The following is a 20,354-nucleotide window of genomic DNA, read 5'->3' as shown; positions in this document are numbered from 1 at the left end:
ACTTCTATGACTTTACCACAGCTATTATAGTACGTCTGCTTTCCATTCATCAGTACTACTCTTGGAACTGCTAGTATTACTCTTCTTACACCCACTATCTGCACTACTGCCCACCAACTCCTACTTCTTTTATAATTACTCCACAAATTCCCCCAATCACCGCCTGTCTACGTGACACGTGCAGCATCATATTCCCTCCCTCCTTGTTGAGATGAAGTGCAATGCCAAACGCTCACATTTGCCCACAAATGTTGCCGCCAAGGGTCGTGATTCCGACGTGAAGGATTCTGAATCCATTCATAAATCCCCAAATTCCCATGACTGAAATGTAGAATAGAGAGAACTAAAAAACGGAGCCCACTAGTGCAGCGCACCGTCGCCCGAACACTATATGGGGCGGACGTAAACAAACATGGCTGACCGTGAGATCCATCTGTCTCCAGGCTTCTGACACTCTACATCCGGACTCTGAGGAACATATCAGCAGCTACTGTTTAAATTGCCTGTATTAATGAGCCGCTGAACAACTGCGCTCTCACACACACACAAACATTGGCCACCTTCACCTCTCAGACTCCGCCCAACCAAACCTCCATCAGTCTCCTCCCTTGTGAGGAGCTCTGTAACAAAACAACGAGCGCTCATTACAAAGTCTGTGAAATGCAGGAAGGACTGTCTGATGAGTGTGATTTGTCAAAGAAGAGACATCAGAGGTTCCTTCTCATCTTCCTACATGGAGTGATGTTGAGGAGAAAGGCTCTTGGTTGACTAGATTAAAAGCTTTAGAGATGATTGGATGCCCATCACTGGAGGCACGTGAGCCTCTCGGCTCAATTGGATTACCCGAGTGTGAGCAGCGTGACTGACCCGGCTCCTCCTGGCCAGCAGGAGGAGGGAACCAGGTGTTTGGTGCAACTCAAGCTGTCAAGACTTCATTACCAGCTATTGTTTTGCAGGCTGTGATGAAACCATGAAGGAATGAGCTGGCAGCTGTCCAGAGGACAGAAGACAAAAGTCATTTTCACGTTTTCTTGTTCTCTGTGTTTCGAAGGTACGACATCTGCACATACAAGAACAAACCCTGCGGGACGCTAGGTGAGTTGGGTTAAGGTCGCTATTCCGTCACTCTGCTGCTTTCTCAGTCTAATAACAGGACTTGCATCGTATTTGAAAAGGTGCTTCATGAAAGTTTAAAAAATAAAATGGACTAAATAGTACGAAAAATGAAACATCAAAAGAAATGAAACATCTTTCATGGACGTGTCAAATCCAAATGCAGCGCTTCTTTTTCTGACACCGACGGATGCTGGAGAGTGTTAGTTTTCAGTTGGTTCCTCCTCCTCCTCCTCGTCCAGTTTATGAACTACTCCCAGAGAGTATCCTCCCGCCCCCAATCTCAAAAGGGAAAAGGTGTCGGAAAGAGAGAAGCGGAGAACCCAGAGATGGTGGAAGAGGAGTTGAAAGGAAAATGACAATTACAGGGAGCGGGAGGGTGATATCGGGGGGGGGGGGGGGGGGGGGGGGGGGGGGGGGCAGCCCACCTCTCCTCATCTTATCTTTGTAGCGGCCCTGCAGGCACCACAGTATATCTTGGAGGTAATATTGTGACTTCAGGGGAGGTTTGACAGATTGACCGCATTCGTCACATTCCCCCGTCGCTTTAATTGCCCTGGCATCTGCTCAGCTTCCTCGTCGTCGCCCACCCTCCCGTCCCCCCGCCTCCCCCGCCCCTCTCCCCTTCTCCTCTCGGGGATCATGCTCCGCAGGTCACATCCCTTGGCCTTTGGGGTCGGGGAGTAATCTCGCGGAGGGAGGTAATGCTCTGTCCTACTGGGTGTTGAGAAAACAGCTCGCAACACTTGTGTGTGTGTGTGTGTGTGTGTGTGTGTTTGCACTCTCTCTCCCGGACACATTCTTAAACTAATCGTAGAGTAGCCACCCTCCTTCCTTTCCCTCCCTCGCCTCCTCCTTTCTTCACCTTCAGGCTCCCTTGTTGCCTGCAGTGATGGTTCCAGTGGCCTCCTGATTTGCAAGTCCGTTCATGTTAAGCCTGTTAGCAAAGTAGACTTTTTTGGGGACGAACTGCAGCCGCTGCTGACCGTCCACGCCAGCTCCTGTGCCTATAAAGGAGCAGCGGCTGAAATGTCTTGCTGCCTAGTGATGGGTTACAAAGTGTTCCGCCCGGGAATGTGTCCGCGACGGTCCAGCTCTGCAGCTGAAATCCACACCTCTATCATTTAATACAGAACATAAACCAGTTCCCAACAAACATTTTTACATGTTTGATTGATCGGATGTTGCTTATCCGCCCACTTCCAAGTCTACTTACGACTGTTCTGCTGTCAAGTCTTTCCTTGTCAGGAGAGAGCAGAAGATTCCTGGGAAGTTCTTGCCCGAGTTTTGGCATCCTCTCCGTCTTTGGGTTTCATGTCTCACCTTATATATTTTGGTTTCACCTTTCACTCACCCAAGGTCAGGTCAAAGCTACTTCCCTGTCCATGTGACCTACTCAGCCTTTCGGGGGAGTGGGCCACCTGGCAAGGTCAAAACATCTCAGCTTGACAAAGTGATGGATCTACTCCAAGCCTTTTTAAGATGGCTGAGCTTCTGGATCGGCTTGGCTCCAGCATCGACCTGAGGGAAATAAATGTACCTCTAGCTTTACCTTTACAAAAAAAGAGGAGTGGTGAAATAATAAAATGGTCAAAAGTAAATCAAAATTAAAGAAAAATGGTTGTCTGCTGAAAAACAATGACAGCTTTCACAGTCAAGTGTAGGAATGAACGATTGACAGATTAACCAAAAAGTCATGAGTAAATAAACAACTTCACTGTCTTAAAAAGTGAAAACAATGAGGTCGAACTGTGTAAAATGCAACTACACTCTGATTTCCTCGCAGTCTCCCGAAGCCTTTCAAGTGGGGTCAAACTTGACACCACCCGAAGTCCCTCACACCTGCTCTGCCGAGCGGTCATGTGATCCTCTCACCTATAGATGTAATCTGTGAGGGACGGCCTCCTGCGTCCTGCCCTGACCTTCCGGGCTGAGCCGTCCGACACCTGGGCCCTAAAGGAGATCTGGCTCTTTCTACCGAGCATTTGTTTTTCAAATGAGGGAGACGTCCGGGTTGGCGGGGCGACGCCGAGTCATGGGTTTTGTATTCCATATTTGGCTCCGGTCCTGGCGTGACTGCTTGTTACATGAAGTGTACAAATCGGAACAATGTCTAGACGCATGTTTGAATTTATTTGATCGCGGATACCGGAGGAAATGGGTTTGATATGGTGCGCATGTGGAGAACAGACTTGGCTAACAGGACTCTGTGTGGAAGGCTGGTCGGTCACTCATCACTAACGCATTCAGGGCAAGTGTGACGGTGTGGAGGGACGGTGGCTCACGTTTCCCTGAAAAAAAACCTTCCCATTCTAATTGAAATCCCATCAGGGGGTGCCACAACAATCCCTCCCCCATCACCGTCATCATCCTCTCCTCACACCTCCTTCATCAGGAACGTCTTTGGTCGTATTCTTCTCCATCCTCAACACACTTGGTCCGACTCTGTCGCTCCATCTTCCTTCCTTTTCTCCCTTACTTTGTCTCTAAACTTCTCCAAACATGACTGTCCTAACTCTGACTCATGAGTCTCTAAACTCTAATGATTAAGGCTAAGTACTCAAGCTGTTTTCACTCCCACTCATTCACACATGTATTCCATCTCTCATGCTCCATCTCTCCTGCTTACAAATCACCGCGTCATCAGTGAACATCATGGTCTAGTCTGTCCATCAGCTGCAGAAGAGAAATATTTAACTTTTTCTACTGAACTACGACGATTTCAGTATTTGGCTCTAGAGCGTCAGTTTGGAACTCTTAAGCTCGACTGAGGTTAGCCGTCAAAGTAACAAAGCCCAGACCCAAAGCCTCCTCCAGCTCCTCTGGGAAACACCAACTTGCTCCCTGGTCAACTGCCGTCTCCTAAAGGAGCTTGGGTTCTGTTCTGAATGTGAGTTTAACTCTGCAGTTTCAGTGCCAGATATAATTCAGATTTTCTGCTGCCAGTGATGAGCCTGTCAGACTGGATTTTCATGTGAACTGCCTGCAGTGTTTTTGGGTCGAAGTTATTGCTGAGCTCGTCAATCTGTCCATCACGGTCGCCCACAGGCCGGTCAGTGTGGGAAATGAGGCAGCGTGCAGAGCGGGGATGCTCTGGTGAACTTCCAGCAGAGCTGTAAAGATCATATGTGGAATCTCTGCTTTATGACGGTGACACTGAAGAATGCTGACCTTGTCTTTGTGTCTCCTCTCCGTGTGTGTAGGTTTAGCCTCGGTGGCTGGAATGTGCGAGCCGGAGAGGAGCTGCAGCATAAATGAAGACATCGGCCTGGGCTCCGCCTTCACCATCGCGCACGAGATCGGACACAAGTGAGTTTGGAAGGCTGCTGTTTACATTCCTGGCCGTGAGAGAAGTAAATAACACAGATTAGCGGAGCGGGAGAAGGAAGAGCGCCGTCTTTTATGGACCTCGAGGAGGCGGCATCTGTTGTCCTTAACAGGCGCTAGAGCACGACTTTCCTTGGAAAGTGTTGAGTTATATCCAGGAAACGGTAGTTATTGGTCGTCTGAAGCTTCATCTGGAGATGAGGCTAAAAGCAGGCGTGTTCTCTGTGACTCAACATGAAGCACGTCCAGAGTCTTGCACTCTGACATCGACTTTATTCTCTGTTTAACCACTATGACACGGGAGGAAACTTGGGTGAGGATCGACTACCGTTACGGAGTTTGTATTCTCCTGGGGAACGTGGCTACGTTGTTCGGGTCAATCTGAAGATAAGCCATCGAGGTCTACACGTTGTTAGCCGTGTCCAGTATCAGCACCGTCAACAGATTCAATTTTTTAATCTCAATTAGTCGCACTAAAGCTGAGTTAACCGGCGATTAAATGAATCACACATTTTGTATCTGTTCTAAATGTAACATACAGGAAAGTGTTTTCAACGGCCAATAATGTTTCCAATGTTTTGAGCCCCTTCACTATACAGTCCCTGACACAAGTCAAGACACAAGTCGCTTATCCATCTCGTAGAAACAACTGCTCTGCTCTTCTTCTGGATCTTCTTCAGTGTGAATCTTAGGCATGTTGTCCGAGGTCAAGTTGCAGATGATGTGAAGGTCCGATGTGCTGGGGTTCTTTTCATACACACCCACTTATTGACTGATTCACAGGATGTACAGTAATGAGGGATTGGATGCATCATCAGACAAGGCGATAACATTTATTATAAAACTGTTGGGATGGAATTTAGCCATTTGTTTATGAAAAAAAGATTGGTAATTTATTTGGGGGGCACTTAAAGTCAACTTGTACCCAAGCGACAAGGCTTTGGCAGGGACTGTATATGACGTCACAATGCTGCCTCCGTTTTCCTCTTTAGTGCGAGAGATACATTGTCAATACTTCTTCCACAGTTGTCATGTTGGTTTTGGAGTTTGTTGTTGTCATAACCTTTTGTCTCTGGGCTGCTCCCCCTGGTGGAAAGATTGGTGAACAGCAGCGTGAAGAACACAGTGGTTTTGGTTTGGTCAACGGACAGGTGCAATTTCACATGTAAAGGGGGCATAAGTGAGCCTTTCTCAGGTAGAATCGGGAAGTCAAGTGGGGTGGCGTGAGTGAAGGATGAAGTGTGAGATGGACAGACACATCTAAAGTCCTGAGGACTGTGTCTGAGGTGAGGAAGAGCTGAGCCAGTAGCTCTCCAGGTGGCTTTCTCCTCTGGACACCAGCTTCATTTGTGACCCAAATAAGAGTTTTCTCTCTTAGAGAGAGGAGCTTTGTCATCCAGGAGAGACTCAGAGTAGAACCTCTACTCCTCCTAGTAAGTGGGTCCTGGGTGAGGGCATGATCACGCCTCTCATGATCAAACCTCCTCCCAGCAGAAGTTTCTGGGGCGAGGGAAGCCTGGGTCTCTCTTGTGTGGTAGCTGCCCCTGCAACCTAACCTTGGCTCAGAGGAAGAACCTGAAGCATGACGCTACCTGATCTTCTGAGTGAACTCCACACGCTGCCTCATGCAGCGTCCGCACGCCGTCGCTCTGACGGATGTAAAGCAAAGCCAATGACGACGTATTAGTCTGCAGGCTCTCTGGGGAGGCTTTGGCGAGATGCTGATTTCCTTTATTATGTCTCGTGTCTGCTTCTGTTGTGGGGCGGGCTGTAAAAACAGTCTCCGCCGGCGGAGGACGTCGAACCAAAACACAAGGCGAGGTTTCCACCCGGCTGATTTATTTCCAGAGTGAGCGAAAATGTCATAAACGCCTGCCTTAGACAAACAAGCGCGATGAGGTCGGGTTTGTTATACGAATCAGAGCTGATTTGTGGTGGGGGACCGTCGGGCCCCCGATCGTTCGGCCTAATGTGAGAATGTCTCTCCTGCGGCTGATAAGCACTTTTCAGAGCGGCAGCGGAGGGAAAGCAACATGCTGGGCGATTTCATCCAGTGCTTCAAAGTGAATCACGTCGAATAAAAAGCATTCACGCAGAAATACCTTTTGACTGAAAAATAAGTCAGTATGATGGTAAAGCTTGGAATAAATCCAACCACACTGACGTCCAAAGCTTTGTTTCTGTGATGGAGACTCTTTCTTACTGACAGGACTCAATAAAAAAAGAGTCATTCGGAGATTTTATTATGAATTAATCACATTTTAATACTTCGCACCAGAATGTCCAAATTTAAGGCGGCGCTCCAGTGAATTTTTTGCTGCAGATAGTGTCATTTAAAATTTTTTTTTAACATTAAAAACAGAACTTTTAGTGATAACATCAGTGTGGATGATGTGGCGCTTCAGCAGAGTTTATAGATGATTAATCTGTGCTTTTTGCAGCCATTACTTATTTTTCCTGTCAATGATAAATCAAAATTATTCTCTTAAAGTCCCTGCCTCATTTTTTGAATTTGGGTTTCTTAAATTACTTTCTTAAAACAACCGTTAAATGAATCAGTGCTGCTCATTGTGATTCAACACAGTCAAGTGTTCATTTGAATGTGCTTCAATTATTATGAACAAACTCAGGAAAGAAGATGAAATTCTGTGATGCAACACAGATGCATCTGGTCATTGAGTTTCAGCTCTGAATCTGAGCAACTGCTTTGTTTTGACCAGCCTTTTTAGATGTTTGACTGTGAACAAAACAGCATGCCTGACCTGAGAAACCTACCTTTGACTCTGATGCTGTTAGCTAGCTCAGATTTTCCTCCCTGGTCTGAGTAGAACTATTGCATGCATAGTTCAATATGTCCTGGTAGTCAATGACTCTTGAATCCCTCATCTTATTAGCTGCTTCATTTGTTTTCATGTACATCGTGAATTCTTCATGACAGCGTAAGAGATAAAACAAGTAGAGTTAAATCAATAATCCTGAAATTAAACAACGTCCATGTCAATATTTTGTAATAACAATGTCATGCAATTCATTATTAATTGCTGCCCGGTTGATCCAAGAAAACAGTTGGTTGTGTGATAGATGCTTTATAGTGTGTGTTTGTGTGCGAGTCCTTCAATGCAGACTGAAAATCGCCACAAGGGGAGTCTGGATTTTTGGTTTTTACTTTGTTGACTTTTACTCACTATGGACTGTTCTAAGATCAGAATGTGTTGTCTGTCGCGGAGAATAAAGAGCTGAGCCAGAAGACAAAGCTCTCCAGTGGGGTTTCTCCTCTCAGCTGTGGTCTGGAGACCTAAAGAACTGTGTTAGAGAGAGAAGCTCAGTCATCCAGGAGAGACTCAGAGGAGAAATGATGGTTGAGGAAGCTCTTGTCAGGAGTTCTCCTGGTCACCCAGATGTCAGCTGGAGTCTCTTCAGGATGTCTCCCTTGTGAGAGTTTTTGGGCACCAGGGCGGAGGCTCTGGTGTGGACAAGTGACCTGGGAGAACCTTGGTTAGTCCTCCAGAAGAGCTGGAGGAAAATGCTGCTCTTACGACATGATGATGAAGACTGGTCATCCAGGAGAGACTCAAGCGACCAAGAGGAGGTGGCTCTTCTCAGGATGTCTTCCCTGGACTAGTGAGGTGTTTAAACGGGAGGAGGCGCCGGGTCATGCTGGAGGGATGATGTCAGTTGACCTGGAACTTTGTGATGTTCCTCCAGATGAGAGAGAAGTCACTTCGGCTGCGGCCTGTGTGAACACACCTCAGCTGAACTGGATGTCTTCTTGTGATTTTCATTGTTTACTCAAATGAAATTTTCAAACATGTATTTGGACTCAGGTCTGATGAAGAGGAGCAGAGCTGGTGCAATGATCAGAGTTAAAACATCTGAACTAACGGAAGAACGTGACGAAAGTGACGGCATTAAAAATGTGACTGACTCAAACACGTCACGGTAAAATGGTGAAGCAGAAGAGACGGAAGCACAAGCCTTCAAGAAGGAGGCAGAGGCAGGAATAAGAGCAGGATTATAGCAGAAAATGCACGTTTGTTTTTGGTTGGGATCGACATGACCTTCATCTTAATTTGTCTGCGTTTCACTCTCTCATTGAAGCGAAAGCGGCGACTCACTTGTCAGACTTGAATTGACAGATTTTGCTCGCGACCTGCTCGGACCTGCCGGTGGTGATTGACAGACGAGCATCAACAGTGGTGATTAGAACTTTTCAGAGCTCCAGACAGGCTTTGACCTCTGACCCCGCCGCTCTGCCTCACACAGCTGTTCCACAGAGGTGGAACTTTACAGCCAGTCACTGCTCCATGCTGACGCTCGGCTTCTCTGCTCACAGTTTCGGGATGAACCACGATGGCATCGGGAACTCGTGTGGCACCAAGGGCCACGAGACCGCCAAGCTGATGGCCGCGCACATCACCGCCAACACCAACCCCTTCTCCTGGTCGGCCTGCAGCAAGGACTACATCACCAGCTTTCTCGAGTAAGTGGATGTTCCCTGAGGGACCGTCTGTCTGTGTGTGTGTGTGTGTGTCTTGCTTTACAACTCTGCTGCCAGCCCTTGTGGTGACCCGCTCAGCAATCGCCCTCCACCGTTTTTTCACCGACTGTCCAGCCAAACCTCCTCGTGGCCCCGCCCCCTCACGGCACGGGCAGTAGCCCACGTGCTGCTCGAGTGGTGACAGCGCTCGCCTGACTCTGGTCTGACTGAGAGACAAAACTGACTGACAGAAGCAAACATACGTCTCATCTCATGAACCTGTGTTTCACTGTTCTTTTCCCTTGTTTCACTCTCAATTTTCACTCTCTTATTTTCACCCTAAGAGTTTCCATTGATTATTATTTACTGTCATCCTTTTCACTGCATGAAATTATATTTCATTTTTTAATGTTTTGGTTTTTTTTGTTACATTTTTAAAGTCTGTTCTTTATGATTTGTATTTTTCCCTATTTTTCCCTTTTTCACCTGTTGCCTTTTGTACAAATCACTGAAGTAGTTTTAATTTAAAAACTATGTAAAATGTAATTTAATTTATGCAATTAATTTTTTTGTCTTTTTACCTTTGTTTTTTTGTAATGACAAAGATTTTATGCAACTTTTGAAACTTTATTTGTATCCTTTTTGGTTCTTATTTCTATTCCACATATTTATTTGCATTACATTATTTGTTTTACGCTTTCCAAGACTTCTTTTATTAACTATCTTTTTTTTTTTTTTTTGGCAAATCCTAATTTTGTGAATATTTTAATATTGTTTTTTTATTATATGCTTCTTTTTAACTGTTTTCCATTGTTATAATTATTATTACTATTATTTTAAAAAATAGTTTGTGATTATAAGTAAACGTTTCCTGCTTTATCGACTTTTCTTCAATGGATTTTTGTATTTCATTTTTATTTTTTTTAAATAGTAGGCTTTCCCTGTTGACTTCTATTATTCTTTTTTCAAACAGTATATCTTTTCAAACATCTTGTGTATTTTGCCCCTTCAATTTCAAGTTGCCTTTCACACTTGGGTTCATTGAGATTGAGAATCAACCACGTATTAGAATCAACTACATACTAGAATCAACGATACTCTTGAGTACTTGAATCACAATGTAGAAGTCCGCTCCTAAAGGTTAGCATCGCTTGCGAAGGACAGAACTGCTGGGAAATAAGTGCTCTGGGGTTTGTCACATGAGTTTCAGCTGAGGTTCAACGTAGATTCTAGACCAGGGGTCGGGAACCTGTGGCTCCTGAGCCAGATGTGGCTCCTTCAACGAAGCAGTCCGGCTCTTTTTTTATATATATCTATATATATATATCTATATATATAGATATGTGTGTGGTTTTTTCAGCTCCCTTAGTCAAAAAGGTTGCCGGCCCCTGTTCTAGACGGAGCGGAGCTCCTCGTGGAAGAGTAGGGCCTCCGTGAAACCGGATAATAGCAGCCGCGGCTGTCACAAGACGTTTCCGGCCGAAAGCTGCTGCAGGAGGATTAGCGGCGGCACTTGTGACAGTGCCGGCGGTGTGATACGCCAGGCGGACACAAAGAGCCGCTTCTCTGCCGCCCGAGTGCGATTATGGCTGGACCGCCTCTCCTCCGTGCAGAAGGGACTGTGGCCCGGCTTCCGTTACTCCTCATCTTGCCCGCTCTTTCTCTTCATTGATCGCGCTCTGACAAAAGGGTTCTGTCTGCAAACTCCAATTATCTCCCCTCTTTCTCCGGCTGAATCACAGTTCTGGATATCACTCCAGCCTCCCGCTGCCAAGTAAACAGCTCTGGCTGCCACGCTGGACTCCATTCACCCCCCCCCCCCCCCCCCCCCCCCCTTCCACACACTTTTTTTTTCTTGTTGTTGAACGCACTGACCAGTTCAGTCAAAGTTTATCCCCCAGAGTTGGATGTTAAAACATCAATAGACAAACAGAATTTGATATTGGACCCCGAGATGATGACTACATGATAGTGACCAGCGTCTGGGATCCTATGAGTTTATGATACATCGTTCTTGTTTGAATCTGGCTGAGCCTGTGAAACACGAACGGATTCTTCTTTATTAGTTTTCAATCTCCTCGAACAAATAAATGGAGATTGTTGAGTCGAGTTTGTGTTGAGTCTGGAAGTCTCGTCAGTTGTCCATTCAATTGGTTTCTGCGGGTTTTGGGGGGTCGGGTCGGGGGAGCAGCAGTCGGCGTAAAGAGGCCCAGACTTGTCTTCTGTCATGAAGCCTCCTGCGACTCTTCTGTGGGAATATGGAGGGGTTCCCGGGTCAGTGTTCCCGTGCCCGAGCCTCCTGAACTGGCAGCATCTCTACACTCTCCTGGATGATGGATTTAGTTTCTCAAATCAGAATCAACTTTATCGCCATCCCACCAACTAGAAAAGCAAAATAACACGCACGATAATTCCAGGCTTCATCGGTGCCATCTTGAATCGTTCCCTTTGCAGCGACCCTAAAAGACTCAGCATGGTGAATCAAAGAGGCAGAATTGTAGCCCTTACCTACTGTGGAAATCCACTGAAGGAACTTGGGCACCTCACTCTTTGGGTCCATCAGAACCTTCAGAGGAGCTTGGGGAGTCATGAGTCTAGCAACCTAGCAGTGGCTACACTCAGAGTCTCTCCCATTTCACTTGAACTCTCCCTCTCGCAAACATCACTGTAGAACCTGGGCTCCGACTGGTTGATGCGCCCCAACGTCTCACTGGAATTTGATGCTGCGACCCAGTGGCTCCAAAAGTATTGTATCCCCCGCTGCCATACCGTAATGCACAGTTTGTCCCACATCATAGCGACTCATCATTGACTTTAGATGTATGATGATGTTGTGGACACAGAAGTGCAGCAAATCTTTAGTGTCCACCATGACCACACCCACTCTGTTCTTGAAGAACCAGGTTGGAGTCAGTCCAGGTTGGGCCATGTGGAGCACGTCTAGAACTTGGTATGAGCAAGAGAGTCCAGAAATGACTTGAAAGTTCGTACTCTATTAGCAAATGTCACTGCTGCTGACGTCACCCGGCACAGACATGAATTCCAGATGTATGTTTCTCTCCAAGATGCTGTAAACCACTTTCAGATGTGTCATGTAAATTCTGCAGTGCTGCAGGTGGCCAGATCCACTTGATGTGGAGACTTGACGGAGCGAGACAAGATGATGACTTGACTGGACGAGACAGGACTTGACCAGCCTTTTAGATGACGTGGACTCGACCAAACAGTTTTTTGACTTGACACAGAGACCTGACTTGACAGGCAAAGACGGGACGACGAATTGACTGCAGGAGACTCGATCAGACTGTGACTTGACTGGGTGAGCAACGCGAGACAGTGACTTCACTAGATGAGAATGTCACCTGATTTGACTGAACATGACAAGAAGACAGTGTCCTGACAAGGTCCCGAGGAAAGTCTGTGTGGCACTGAAACACAGCGACAGTGGGGCAGATAAAGTCGGAAAACTGAGCAAGACGCCAGGTGCAGTCAATGAAGGGATCAGAGGGGAGACAGGAAGACCAGACTAACCCCACCAAAATAATTAAACAACCCAAGTAACCGAGGAACTAAACATAACTGGCGACGCATTACACTGAGCGCCCTTGAAGGAATCTGTACCTCAGTACCATGAGCCACAATATGGCTGGTTTACCATCAACCCAGAAAACCATTGTCCCAAGAAGTTCCTTCACCTGCGCCTTGTCCTCACTGTGCCTATGTAGCACAGACGCTAGGACTCATGACGGCACCAGGGCGGTGGAGTGAAGCCGGACTGCCAGGATGTGCGCTCTGCTCTCCACGCCTGTGCATAGTTTGGGGTCAGTTCTCGTCGACGTCACCGTTGTCATCTGGCACACTTTTCCTTTTGAGGGATGAGGAAGCATTCCAGCACTGCAGTAGCTGCTGCAGCTGGAAAGAACACGGCATCATAGTAAATAGTAGTATTCTGTTCTGTCTGGAAGCAGATGGAAAATCATTGTTTCCTTCTAATCTTGCATGCAGCCAGTCCAGAGCCTAAACAAAGACCCACAACTCCACTGGCTTCATGTAAAGCCGCTGCAATATAAAACCACTGGTTTCTCTTTGATCCCAGAGTTCAGTGCGAGCGCACATTTGTCTCTCAGACTAAACACAAACCGGGGACCTGCAGCTCACTCCTGGGACTTCCTGCTCTGCCACTCGCAGCAAGTGAGGTGTGAGACGGAGCTCATCTGGACAGGATTCAGCCTTTATCCAGAACTAGCTCGTGGATGGCAAAGAGATTTGACTCATTCAATCCAACTATTATTGGGTTTTGTAATGAACAAGTCAGACACGCTGCTGCTACGTCTCAACTCAAATGACTGAAACCTTTTATCCTCATTGAAATATATATTCTATAGCCTTGAGAAGGTGTGTCACTGGGAGGACCCAGGACTGGCCCTCAGCTGACCTGGAACATCTTGATGTTCCCGAGGAAGCCAGAGAGAGTCTTGGCCTCTTAGCTTCAGCTGCTGCCCGTTTGACCTTGGATTAGTGGAATAACTTTCAAGGGTGACATCAATAGTGAAATATTTCGGCCCTTGTAGTATAATGTCTTTTCAACTGAAGGCATAAAACACGTATAAGAATATTTAAAAATGTCCAAATCTATATGATTTATTATTGTTACAGGTGCAAAATATCTGTAATCGTAAGAAAAAAAGGTAGATGAAAAATGATTCTAAATTGAATGCTTCATAATTAGTCAATAAAAATAATATTCAAGTGAAAAACAGAAAAAAAAGATAATTTCATAATGTGTATTTTCCCACCTGACCGGAATTAATAATACATAATTCAATAACTAATAAATATGATATAATAAAACAATAAAAGCAAATCGATAAATAAATCCAGCCTACAAATAACTGTGTCGCCACATTAAAAATCATGAATAAAATTACTAAATCATTACACAAAAGAAAATGTTGTGAGTAAAACGATCCAGTCAGTGATTAAAATAAATATATAAATTAATCAAATTCAAGTCCAAATTCCAAGTTTGATAATACAAACAAGAGGAGAAATTATATTCAGTCAGGAAATTATTATAACCTCTTCGTGTGGTGAATGACAAACTGTCTCCTAGGACCATGATGTTTGCTGATGGTATAGTGATTTATAGTGAGGAGTTGCAGAGAAGAGTGAAAGACAGAATCCATGTTTGACTGAGAGGAAGAGTGAAGATGGAGGGGTGACTTACTTAGGTACTGTGTCCATCATCCCAGTGGACACAGAGGTGAAGAAGAGAGTGCAGCAGAATGGAGACGACTGAGACGTCAAGGCAGCCGCTGCTATGATGCTTGAGATTGGGGAGTCTGAGTCAAAAGAGTCAGAGACAAAGAGAGTGAAATCCCATACGATAATGCAGATGTTTGACTTGACAACCTGATGGACTTGGACACGGCCAGTAGCGGAGCTGCTGGAGTGCTCTGGAGCGAGGTTCTGAGAGCGGCTGTGTTTATGCTGGCGGGCTGTGACTTGGCGCATGAACGGTCCAGAACGGTTCCTCTGTGCAAGAAACAATTCTATTGTAGTTTGTGTTTCTGACAGCTCAGGTCGGGGGACGTGTCTGGACAATGAACCTCTGAAACGAGACTTCCTGTACCCAACAGTGGCCCCAGGGCAGGTGTACGACGCCGACGAGCAGTGTCGCTTCCAGTACGGAGCATCTTCACGCCAGTGCAAGTACGGGGTAAGTAACCGGCAACTCTTCTGCTCCCTCGGCTCTCCATCACCTGCCAGCGTCATGAGAAGCTCTTCACTTAGGTCTGTGAAGTCACTATTGCTGCGCTCTCTGACTCTGACACGTGACAGTCGCTGTCGTCTTTGACTGACGCTTCGTCGTATTCTCATCACTATAGTGGCCTCTAGAGTGATGGGATTCTACTGTGCCGTACCCGAGATTTCTCCTGAGAGTGAACTGAAAATGTCTGGGAGTAAATATGAATATGAAAAAAAAGAGTCAACCGAGTGGAAAAAAAAAACTTATTTTGAATTCATTATATATCATGAAGACAAAAAAATTTATTAAATAAATAAATAAAATGAGATAATAATAACAAAAACCGAAGTCAGAAAAAAAGTCCACCATGAAAAGAAAAACACAATTATATTCAGAAGCAAAAGCTGTGCCAGAAAATTTAATAAAATAGAAAACCCATCCGTGCAAAAAAAAATCTACCTATGGAAAAAAATGCATAAAGGTGCCAGGAGGGAAAATAAAACAATAATAAAATAGTAATAATAATTTAAAAAATACTAGGAACATAGTGCACATCACAAAAAAAAAGTTGAATCAAAGCTAATTGGGAGTTAAACTGCAGATAAAATGACCAAAAGATGGAAAAAACTGCACCTCAAAAAAGTTCCAAAAAAACCCAATAACAAAACCAAACTTTGTGAAAAAAACCATCATGCTGCCCCAATATTGGCTCACACATTTTTGCTTGTGACAGTTGTGAATCAACCACAACATTATGACCACAGCGACAGCTCAGTGTAGCGTCATTCTCTCTCAGGTTTCCTCCCAGACCTGCACGCGTGACACACTCATCCTGAGCTCCAGCAGATCCCCGGCTCGCTGGGAGCAGCAGCAAGTAAATGAGCGGCTGCTCTGTTTACCTGTGGGCACTAATCTCAAGTTCTCCTTAGGTCGATGGTTTTGTGGGTCAGAGCAAATTGGTTTAGTCAGCCAGCAGAGAAATAAACCCAAACACATGCAGGAGTGTCCTCAGCCACTCCAGCAGCGCACAGGAAAAGAAAGGACCGGAACAGTCCGAAAGGTCATCGGCAGGGAACAGCAGCCCGAGGACCAGAGGAAATAACACAGAGCCACTGCTGCGGCGACACTCTGCTCACTAACTCTCCGGTCATCGCTGGCAGCTGCCGCCGCGGGGCTCGTGTCCTCAGGGAACTCTAGGAATCATTTCCAGTCGTGGCAAACACCCGTCATCATCTCAAATCATCTTCATCCAAACTGAGCAATAAACTCATAGTTCAGCTGTAATCCTCAGTCATAAACTCCAGGAATAGAGTCCAGTGAAAACACCCAAGTCCTTTGATCTTGAGAAACATCCCCAGGTAATAGTCTCAAAAAATAATCCCCAGTTAATGGAGACTGTCATTCATATGATGATTGACATTAGTTAAAACCACACAAACAATCTGCCAGAACAACATCTTTAGCAATAGACCCTAGTCTCCTGCGATAATACCAGAATACAAGAAAAACATAAAATATTCAGGTATGAACTCGGCTATTAACTGGGCATTTCCTGGTGGTCAGCTGCAGAAATAAAGGCCATAAATATTCTCTCTAATACTAATGTCGCTTTGCCTTCTCTATTTATTGAAACCCTTCATAATCTGTTGTAATGAAGCCCAAGAATCCTCCAGTGTTTAGTCACATTTGTAATCTCAACTAATAAATGAGGAACCCAATTTTTACCCTAGAGAGTTAATCTTCATAATCTCAGATTTAATATCAAGTTATAATGATCCGTGTTCGTGAATAATTTGTCTGAAAAGACTTTGATCTGAAGTGACTGGCTGTCACTGACTGGTGATACCAGTCTACACGTCCCTCACTGTGGGCTGGAGCTCCGGCTGTAGAACGTCAAGATGTTCCCCAGCAGAGCTTTGAATGAGCTCTAGTCTGAGTCACTTCCCGCTTGCCGACAATTGAGGGACAAAGAAGCGAACACTTCTCCACTCAGACCTTTCAAAAATAGAACACTCGAGTCGTAAGGTTTCAACTGCGAGCGAACAATGAAGTCGCCTTGTTCTCCGTCACGTAAATATTTGGGAAAGCGACACAAAACAGGATGGAGATTAGCTGAGCTCACAGTTATTGCATGTCACTGAAAGAAAGCTCTGACAGCAGATTATGCCGAGGCTCTGAGTCCAGGCCTGTTATTTTGGCTCTTAAGCTGGTAATTGTGGTTTTCAGATCAGCATGAAAGACAAACATTTATGAGTTCCAGCGCAACTGCGCTGAAGCTTTGGATCCGACTCACAGATCTGTTTCAAACAACTGCGACGGCTGATGTTTACTCGCTTGGAACCCATTAAGTGTTGAATCAGAGACTGAAGTCACCGAGTTCGGGGGATAAGGAGCGATATCAGAGGGAGAGAAGGGACTTACCAACACTCGGCAGAGGTGTGTCTGAGGTGTAGCTCGCTAGCGGTGCAATGTGGCATGCTAACAATGCTAGCACAGCAAATAAAATAGCCACCGATCACTGTCACACACCATCAAACTGGACTGATCACATCTCTGGGAAGATATGTACGGGAATGAGTCCAGAGCGACAGTACTTCCTGGATGCAGTACATCTTAACCAATCACAGTGCATCAAACCAGGCAGTTGAACAGATGCTTGAACTGCTTGATAAACACTTGACTTTTTCTAATATAAATGTTTTGTGTGTGGTGTAAATTACCAGCAAAACCTTAATTTGAAGTTTTATTGACCCACTAAAATGTTTCCAAAAGTCAGATTGCGACGGCCGGACGTGACGTCACACGCGCATCAATACATTTGGTACAAAGGGCTGGTTAAGGTCCATGTTGGAATTAAACAGACTGTGATGTTTCCGCAGAGGTTGCCGTCGTGGAAGCACTAAATAATGCCGTCTGTTCTGTGTTTTGTTTGGAGGACTGGGCCAAAGTTGCCATCAGCTACAAAGATTGTATATCATCGAGAACAGGTGTTGGAGACGGAGATTCTTTTCTGTGGTTGGTTTGTAGCATGAGCTAACAGCTAACGTGCGCCCAAACTGTTTCTCATTTAGCGTTAAGTTTCTGGAAAGCAGTCGTACCTTTCAGTCAGACTGAAAGCCCTAAATTGGACGACCTGATGTTGGACAGTGTCCAGTTCTCACGCACCAGTTTACAGCCCAGCGTTCAGGGGTCATCGGCAGCAGGGCCCTTGGATGTACTCACATAAAAGTGTCGTAAAAATGGCTGCCATTTTTGACCCGACAACTTTATCGATCACAGCTTTTCAGAAGTCAGAAGAAGACGACCACTGGTTGGCGTCTGTAGCGTGTAAAGGCTGTGAACTCTTATTGGCGGCTTGTCCGCGCAGCATGTAAATCACTTAGGCAACTATCTCAGTTAAGGCCCAATCGTTGACCTGAGGTGAGCTGGCGGCTTATTGAAGCCAGCTGGGCCAAGAAGAGTCGCTGCAACCCGAGTGGCCGTTTTTGCGGCTTCATTTAATCTGGAATGACTCAGCGGGCAGCGGTAGCGTGCCGTATTGAATGACCTCTGGGGTCGGGATCTACATGCAGCATCATAACTCTTCTTCACGGTCTCCTGACGAACACAATTGTCCTGTAAAATGGCTTTGAAGTTGAGACGGGAGGTGACCCAGTTGGCTTACACCATGAAACCTAATGCACCATGGCAAAGAGCTGTTGGACAACATGTTCGCCCCAAGACTTAATGCTTTAACGGGCGACTATATTTTGTGTCTTGGCATCTGCCTAACTACTGTGCGGTGGCCAGATTGGGGACCCCAAAGGTTTCCTGCCTCCAGGTCCAGTGCAGTGCCCTCGGATCTTTAGAGTCCAAACCGACACCCAGCCAAGTGTCGAGCGGGCCACCGTAGCTCATCCCATCTTGCCATGGTGAGGTGGTTGGGTTTAGGGCAAGCCATTGATCATACTGTGCGCTCCCACTGCGCCTCCAACACACGTTAGTTCCCAGCTAGAAAGTGAACCGTTTGCGTATTTAGCGTGATGACTGATTGATGAATGATGTTGCAAACGGGACCTCAGTGGGCCAACATGTATATCTGAGTTTGAAATGCTTGAGTAATGAGGATAATATGAAGGCGTGTTTACCCAGTCAGAGGAGAGACATTTGTCAGGCCCACGCGTGGTCTTTATCTGAGGCTTGGGAGGCCTCATTCCTCATTCCTCTCCCCAAAGAAGCTGAGCTCATGTCACTCCGCTGCGTGAGTCTGTCATGACCCTTCATTCCTCATATTCTCAACTGACCCTCCATGACCTAGGGAACCTAGTGGCCTGATCCGTGGACTGAATCATGTGTCTGTCTGGCCGACGATTCAGCTGCCAAATGTTTTCTGACCAACTTGCTTTTGCCGTCTTTCCTAGGAAGTGTGTAGAGAGCTCTGGTGCCTTAGCAAAAGCAACCGCTGTGTCACCAACAGTATTCCTGCGGCAGAGGGAACGCTGTGCCAGACTGGCAGCATCGAGAAAGGGGTAAGTGCTTTGAAGTGGTCTTCCAATCCCACGTCACGACAGGTCTTGACTCTATTGGTCTGTCCTGGTGGAGAAAGAGCTGAGCCAAAAGGCAGTGCTTTCTGTGTGTTGGTGGGTGGATGGTCCTGCCCAATGGGCATCAGCTTTGGTGCTCTACGGAAAAGGCTCTGAGATGAGACGCAGAGTCAGGATACCTGAGGTTCCCGGGTGGGCTCAGGCAGCTGGAGTTCCCTGAGAATAGTGGATGAGGTTTAGGTACTGGGGGTTCTTATCAATGCTCAGAGTAATGTCTTCTCAGATGTTGACCAGGATAACCAAATAGATCAAGGGTCCCTAGGGCAAGTCCTCCACCCCAGTCTATTCTCATCATCCTCTCTAGTCGCCTTGATGGCCTCCATGTCTGGTTGTTTTGCTCATCTCCAAAATACCCTCCCTGGAACCGCTTGAATCTGAGACTTGTTTTCTACTTGGTGGTCAAGTCATTCAAGGTTTAAAAAAGAAAAAAAAAAAAGAACTGCCTGTCCTCCTGAGGCTTAAGATGAGTCGACAAAATTAGCTCAGGCGCTCAGCCCCCGCTGGTGAGCGGGTGACGCTCCGTTTCCCACACACGGGCTGCCTCTAGGTCATCGGTTTACTGTGCAGCCCAGGTTAGTGGCGACAGTAGATACGTGGATTATAGAAACTATTGTAGCGGGATGGTCCGCGGTCTAAAAGGGAAGAATAGAAGCGTGTCACAAGCTGCCATTGCTCATTACCGTTAGCTGAGTGGAGCCTTTGAGGGCCGGGGCCCACGGACAGAGTGCTGGACAACATAGGGGGCCCCAGGTTGATCCTGGGGGGCTTTGGTGAAGCTTTCGGAGAGTCGTTGGCGTACGCTGTCTGGGGGGGAGGGCTTCAAAGGAATATGGACGTCAGCCAAATCTCTGAATGTAACGGAGAGGTTGTCGCCACTCAGGTCCTTTCGTGTAGGTTGTCGTGCAAATCTGGTTTCAGCTTCCAGCTAATCTGGTTTAGGGAGCGTCTCAGGACGCAGCGTCTCCTTGACCGCCCCCGGTGTCTCTGAGTTCTTAACCCACTGACACAGTTGGAGAGACAAAGGACCGTCACTGATCCCCTCGTCTCTCTGGATGTCTGAGGGGCTTAGCATCAGGCTTAGCGATTGTCCGAAAACACAGTGGGT

The 20,354-nt window shown here is 46.3% G+C and overlaps 1 protein-coding gene across 5 annotated transcripts in view; it reads left to right on the top strand.

The window, feature by feature from the left end:
- The window catches only part of adamts6 (ADAM metallopeptidase with thrombospondin type 1 motif, 6), a 56,443-nt gene that overhangs the window by 10,583 nt on the left and 25,506 nt on the right, over nt 1-20,354 (top strand). For 4 of the 5 annotated variants that reach the window (XM_053859773.1, XM_053859755.1, XM_053859738.1 and 1 more), the window contains 5 exons: nt 1,052-1,095; nt 4,317-4,422; nt 8,774-8,920; nt 14,495-14,636; nt 19,067-19,174. In XM_053859773.1, the coding sequence (XP_053715748.1) occupies nt 1,052-1,095; nt 4,317-4,422; nt 8,774-8,920; nt 14,495-14,636; nt 19,067-19,174 (547 nt within the window). The remainder of the gene's footprint in view (nt 1-1,051; nt 1,096-4,316; nt 4,423-8,773; nt 8,921-14,494; nt 14,637-19,066; nt 19,175-20,354) is intronic. The other variant, XM_053859747.1, reaches the window with a different exon arrangement.

Source organism: Synchiropus splendidus, chromosome 1, assembly GCF_027744825.2.
Source record: "Synchiropus splendidus isolate RoL2022-P1 chromosome 1, RoL_Sspl_1.0, whole genome shotgun sequence".
Taxonomy (NCBI): Eukaryota; Metazoa; Chordata; class Actinopteri; order Syngnathiformes; family Callionymidae; genus Synchiropus; species Synchiropus splendidus.
This window is presented reverse-complemented; position numbering and strand designations above follow the sequence as displayed.